Genomic DNA, 6,326 nt, shown 5'->3' with positions numbered 1-6,326 from the left:
AGTGCCACATTGCTCAGAAGGCTACTGACCAAATCAAATAGGCGGCCAACTCCTCTGATAACACTGATCAATTCCTAACCTCACAGCACCATAGGGCCTTCTCAGAAGGATCAAGTCCACACAGGGACTAAGGGACTAGCACACATGTCTGAGCTCCTGCATGACCCTTATATCCTAACCAGAGCAGTAGAAGGCTGGACTTCTCTTAAATTAGCATCTGATATTCACTTCTGATTTAGGCAGTGATGCCTGCTTTTCTCAAGCAGAAAGGAAGGCTACTTGGGTGTGGTGCATGCCTATAATCCTAGCCCCAGGGAAGCCGAGGCAGGAAGATCACCCTCAGTTCAGGGCGAACCTGGGCTACCACAACTCAAAAAAAAAAAAAAGCAAAGCAAAGCAAAGCAGCCCAGGGGATAACTCAGTGGTAAAATATACATCTAGCATGTGTGAGGCCAGACCATTGAGTCTCTAGCACCATAGAGAAAACAGCCGGGCAGTGGTGGCGCACAGGCGCTTGGAAGGCAGAGACAGGCCCATTTCTGAGTTCAAGACCAGCCTGGTCTACAGAGTGAGTTCCAGGACAGCCAGGGCTACACAGAGAAACCCTGTATCCAAAGAGAAAGAGGGGGGGGGGGAGGGGAGAGAGAGAGAAATAAAGAGAATGACTGAATTCCACAAGCAGGACTTAGGGGTGCAGTTCAAGGACAAAGCAAGCAGCTAGCATGCTCCAGGTTCCATTCTCAGCCCCGCAGGAAAAGATGGTGGACTAGTCCCATTTTCAAGTGAAACTTGATACTGCTTCAAACATTTAATTTTTTTTTATTTGAGATAGTTTTCATAAGACCAGGCTACCCTTAAATTCCGAGATTCACCAGCCTCTGCCTCCTGAACACTGTGATTAAAGGTGGATGCTATCATGACCACATATCATTTAAAACTCTAAGCTTACTCTTACTTTGCTTCTCTGTTGCTGTGATAAAACACTGAAAGAACCAAGTCAGGGAGTGAAGGGTTTGTTTTAGCTCATCATGGAGAAGTCCCAAAGTCGGAACTCAAGGAATAAAATAGAATTAGAGAGCACTGCAGAAAGCCACTTACTGGTTCCTTCCCTGACTCACACCCACCAACCTTTCTCATACAGCCCAACATCAGTTATTAATCAAGAACATTTCCGACATGCCAACAGGCCAATCTGATTGAGATAATTCTTCAATTGAAGGCTCCTCTTCACAGGTGTATTGAATTAACAAAGCTAACCAGATTATTTATATATATATATTTTTAAAAAGCTCTTAGGAAAAAAGTTGTCAACTACAAAAACACTCATGTTGTGACTCCAAAGTCCCTACCCGTCTACCCTCATTCTGACAAGGCAGACTGGTCTAAACTCTGCCATGGCTGGAATTCTCACCCTGGTTCCTGACTGAGGCTTAACCAGGGCTTTTTTCCTTGTTTAAGCCTCCAGGTTCCCATCTGTTAAAGGAAAGTTACCAACACTCACTTTAACAGTTTAAGAATTAAGTACTCAGTGAACATCAGGCATCCCCATCATTTTCTCCACTTCCAGAACTGGAACCAAAGACCTAGACCTTTAACTCTTGTCATGTCATGTTCTCTCGCAGCAGAATCAAGAAGTAGTCCCTCCCTCTATGGCCTTCACGAGGTGCAGACATCTGCCCTGTTCCGTGAGCCCCGGAAGGAAAGAAGGATACATCCTGTACAATGCGCTGAGTAGCTGTGTTGGGCGACTGCGAGTCTTTGAGAAGCTGCAAGACCTGCTGCAGGCCCTGCTCGTCTGGCTGCCAGTCCATGGCGCAAGGCGAACTGCAGGGGTAGGAGCCTGGGTCAGCGCTGGGTCGCTGGAGTTCTGTGTGAGACCCAAGTTGAGTCCCCGAGGCAGAGGCGGCTGCATGCAGACGCAAGCGCTCTCCGCGGAGAAGCGGAGGCCTCCAATCCGCGCCTGTCCAAGTGCGGGGTCCCCGCCAGCTAAGCCATCCTCGGCCACGCAGTCGCGGGCTCGGGAGTGCAAGTGGGGGGAATATAAAAGCGGGCCATCAGGACCAGCGGCGGGGGCGCGACGGATCCACATCGAGCCTAACCAGGAACCCTCTTTCCAAAGTGATCCACGCCACAGCCGCCCCTGGTTACGGGCCTCACGGCTTCAAACTCCCTCGAGGGCGAGGGGCCCCACCCCAGCGGTCTTTCAGGTGAAGGCTCAGTCCAAGAGGATTCCCTTCCCCAAAATCCAGCCTTCCAGCTCCGCTAGATGCCAGCCGCCTCCTGGATTCCTGAGCTGCTCTAGAGGTCCCTAAGCGCCCAAATCTTGCTCATCCCTGCTCCCTCTTCTAAACCGGCTCTACAAGCTCAGTAGACGCCGCCACATGCCCCCCTTTCTGACCTAGACGAGGGCCTGTGACTCTCCTTAACCAGAATACAAGCAATACCTGATAGGTCTCCAATGTCTCTTTGAATGAGAGCCAGTCAAAACCACCCAACTCACCACCAAAGCCCCCAATGCCCGCTGCCTGCCCCCAATGAGATCTGGCTAAGCCTCTCTAGCCCTTACCCTCCGCCCCAGTCAGCAGGAATTAATGCTGGCGGATATCTGGCAGCTCCCTCAATCAAATTCCCCTAAGCCCCCCGACCATTTCATGTCGGAGACCCCATCCGTCAAATCCCTGCAGCTCCCCTTAAAGAGTCCCGCACAAACACCCGCCCGGTGCGCTACCCTCAACGGATCCCATCACCCCCTCGCAGTCAGACTCAGCAAAGCCCTCTGGGCTTAAATCTGACGCCCCTCCCTATTAGGACCAAACAACCTTCCCCTCTCAACTTTCAAGGCTGTCTCCCCCCAATCAAACCCAACCAAGCCCCGCCGAAACAGATCCCCACACACACCCGATCCACGCGACGTCCCCCGACGATTCCCCCAATCAGGGCCCCTCCAGCCCGACCCCAGCCGCCCCACTGGCCCGCATCTCGTGGCACCCGAACCTGCCCGGGCGCCGAGGCCCCACCCCTTGAGATCTGATCAGCTCCCCCTCCCCCGTCCGGCCCGTTCTGCCGGCCTCGAGAGCTGGCCCAACCCGGTACCCCGCCTCTCAGCCGGGCGCGACCCCGACGCCTGGGCGGCGCGCGGCGCAGGCCCAGAACCCAGGGAGGTTCGAGGCGAGCTGAAGCCAGGGGGCCCCGGCCGAGCGAGACCCACCTACCAGGCCCCGGGAGACAGCGGCGGCGCCTAAGTGCTGCAGCTTCTCCAGAGGCTCGCGCGGAAGGAGGGAGCCAGAGCCAGGGAATTAAATAAAAAAAAAAAAAAAAAAAAATCGCGGCCGAAATGAACAGTTTCGGCTTCCGTACGCCGTTCAAACTGACCTAGCCAAGCCAATCGGAGAGCGAAGCACCCACACGTGATCTGGCACAGAGAGGCCCTCGCCAAGTTGAGTCACGTGAGAGAATAAGCACCGCCTCTCGGCCCCTCTAGCCATGAGGTCCTCCCAGCGTCTCGTTTCCTTTTTCTTTCTGCAGCTTTCTTCTTTCTTATTTAATGTATATTGGTGTTTTGCCCGAACCACGTGCAAGCAGTGCCGTAGGGACCAGAAGATTGCATTGGACGCCTGTGAAGCTGGTGGTGGTGAGCCATGTGGATGCTGAAATCAAACCTGGGTCCTCCGCGAGAGCCGACAGTACTCTTAACTAAGAGTACCCCTGACTGCAGATTTTGCTGGAGCTAGAAATTTGGTAGTGAATGGGTGCTCTCGGTGTGTAGTGGACCTAGGAATCCTTCAACCACAGCTAACCGTGCCCTTACTGCAACTCCCTAAGATTTAAACTGTTCAGTCCGGCGTGCCCCAGAACAGTGTGGGGAGGAAGGGAGGGCAGATAATAGGGAATAAGGCAACAGTATACCCCACTGGTACCAGGAAAGCCTAGGCTACATCACAAAACCCTTTGATCAAAAATAAGTTAAAATGAAGCCCGGCAGTGGTGGCGCACCCCTTTAGCTCCAGCACTCCCTGGAGCTAGTTCCAGGACGGCAAAGGCTACTCAGAAACCCCGAGAGGAGGTTAAAATGTAACTGTTTCTCTTTCGCTCCTCTAAATAGCACTACACCGACATAGAGAGCAGGGCATGCAGCTGGCCGTGTTGGTTTTTTACTAGAGCAACTACTGTCTTTGTTCAATACTGTTTAACACTTTTACATGGAACTGAAAAATAACACGTGGCTAGTTTTTTTTTTTTTTTAATTTATGTCTGTTTTGCCTGCATTTACGTCTGCATCGCGTTTCTGTCGGGTGGCAGAGTAAGTAAAATGTTGAATCTACTGGAACTAGAGCTACAAGACAGTTGTGAGCTGCTATTTTTGTGTGCTGGCACCAGGGTCCTGTGGCAAAGTAACAAGTGCTCTTAATCACTGAGTCAACTTATTCAGCCCCTGGCTATAGTTTTTAAGTAAACTAGCTAAGTTCGATCAGATCTAACCTAACCTATCTTAAAAGTTAGATGAGAATCCCTGCCTAGAGCATTTAGGCAAAAGACAGGTCGTGAATGCTTCTGCCATTTGAATCCAGTTTTTCCTTTTCAGCCTCAAAACATTACAGTATAGAATTGGAGACCCTGGTGCTTTCCTCTAACCCCTTCCTGCCTCCATCCCCTCCTAGTCCTGCCGCTGATATGGTATTCGCTCTTCAGCCGCTCCTCCATTTCAGTGGATATAGCATAATTTGCTCCACTGGAGATGATCCAAATTAAGCTTACCCGGTCATAAGCTTATTATTTGAGTAATAGTTATTCAAATCATAAATTACTTGAAAACGTGCCTTTAGCCGGGCGGTGGTGGCGCACGCCTTTAATCACAGCACTTGGGAGGCAGAGGCAGATGGATTTCTGAGTTTGAGGCCAGCCTGGTCTACAGAGTGAGTTCCAGACAGCTAGGCTACACAGAGAAACCCTGTCTCGAAAAACCAAAAAGAAAAACAAAAACAAAAAAGAAAATGTGCCTTTAAGCACAGCTCAGTTGACTGCAGGTTCGTTGTTTTCTCGCCCTGCTTAAACCAATATTTACTAAAGTAGCCATGATTCTAATCCCAAACTACAAGCGAACCGTGCCATAGGTTTAGCTATGGTTTGTTTGTTTTTGACCTTTAGGTGAGGGACAGGTCTATAGGAATGCCTCAACTTAAAAACAACTTAGCCCACTCCCCATTGGCACAATCAGTCCCAGCAACCTTAAGTCATGAAAAAGCAAGAATTGCCCGGGTCAGCTTGGTCTACAGAGTGAATTCCAGGACAGCCAGGGCTATACAGAGACTCTGTCTCGAAAAAAGAAAAGAGCCGGGCGGTGGTGGAGCACGCCTTTAATCCCAGCACTTGGGAGGCAGAGGCAGGCGGATTTCTGAGTTCGTGGCCAGCCTGGTCTACAGAGTGACTTCCAGGACAGCCAGGGCCATACAGAGAAACCCTGTCTCGAAAAACCAAATAAAAAAAGAAAAAGAAAAAAAAGCAAGAATTGAGGCCTCTATTGCAAGGCTCCGTTGAGAAAACCAAGGGAAGCCTCTGCTACAGCCTTGTGACTTAATATAAACAGAAACCCTTTAACGACACGTGCGACTAGCCGCCCTACGCATGCGCAGAGCTTTCTCTCACCCCAAGGCTACTCAGGAGCCCGTGATGCTTGAAACTACATATCCCAAGATCCCCTATATCTAAAACTCAATTCTTTTTCGTGAAGATGGGCTGGTTCCTGAGTTCTTGCGAGTTGGCTATTAAACAGATTGGCGGGTCGGAAGGTTCAGTTTTTTGTTTGGCTTTTTTTTTCCTTGGGGAAGGGGCAGGCGTGTTTTTCATTTTTTGTTGTTGGTTTTGTTTGTTTTGGTTTTTCAAGACAGGGTTTCTCTGTTTAGTCCTGGGTGTCCTGGAACTCACTCTGTAGACCAGGCTGGCCTGGAACTCAGAAATCCGCCTGCCTCAGCCTCCCAAATGCTGGGATTAAAGGCATGTGCCACCACCGCCCAGTTGTGTGTTTTTCATATTTTAATCAAGGGAGGGCTTTGACTACAGGTAGAGGCCATGTGGGTTATGAAATGCAGACCAATGATTTTTTTATAAAGTGTCTGTACACAAATGCCGGAGTGGCAACTTGCAGAGCTGATTCTATGTGGGCCCTAGGTGATGTGTTTGTAAAAAGATAAAGGAGATATGTTCTATGGAGGGGTGGTGAATGTTCTATGGAGGGGTGGTGAGGTATGGGGAAGGTGATGTCCCATTGTACCCATGCTGAGGCATCCCGAAGGATGTTAGTGTATAGAATAATAAAGTTTATTCAGGGC

The 6,326-nt window shown here is 50.2% G+C and overlaps 1 protein-coding gene and 1 long non-coding RNA gene across 12 annotated transcripts in view; one reads left to right on the top strand and one right to left on the bottom strand.

The window, feature by feature from the left end:
* Tnpo2 (transportin 2) overlaps nucleotides 1–3,357 on the bottom strand; it is a 19,995-nt gene extending 16,638 nt beyond the window's left edge. For 3 of the 11 annotated variants that reach the window (XR_004110122.1, XM_031340621.1, XM_031340625.1), the window contains exons 1-2: nucleotides 3,213–3,357; nucleotides 1,713–1,867 (exon numbers count right to left, since the gene is read on the bottom strand). Coding sequence is in view for 8 of the 11 variants with exons in the window: in XM_031340621.1 (XP_031196481.1) it covers nucleotides 1,713–1,811 (99 nt within the window). In the remaining 3 variants the exon portion in view is untranslated. Of the gene's footprint in view, nucleotides 1–1,712; nucleotides 1,868–2,898; nucleotides 3,174–3,208 lie in introns of those variants that run through there. The other 8 variants (XM_031340620.1, XM_031340624.1, XM_031340627.1 and 5 more) reach the window with 5 other exon arrangements.
* A 130-nt stretch (nucleotides 3,358–3,487) lies between these two features.
* Nucleotides 3,488–6,326, top strand: part of LOC116069747 — a 4,953-nt gene continuing 2,114 nt past the window's right edge. The window contains exon 1 of the long non-coding RNA XR_004110121.1: nucleotides 3,488–3,758. This is a non-coding gene — a long non-coding RNA (uncharacterized LOC116069747). The remainder of the gene's footprint in view (nucleotides 3,759–6,326) is intronic.

This window comes from Mastomys coucha, unplaced genomic scaffold, assembly GCF_008632895.1.
Source record: "Mastomys coucha isolate ucsf_1 unplaced genomic scaffold, UCSF_Mcou_1 pScaffold22, whole genome shotgun sequence".
Taxonomy (NCBI): Eukaryota; Metazoa; Chordata; class Mammalia; order Rodentia; family Muridae; genus Mastomys; species Mastomys coucha.
Note: the sequence above shows the minus strand (reverse complement) of the source record. Positions and strands in the feature narration are given on the sequence as shown.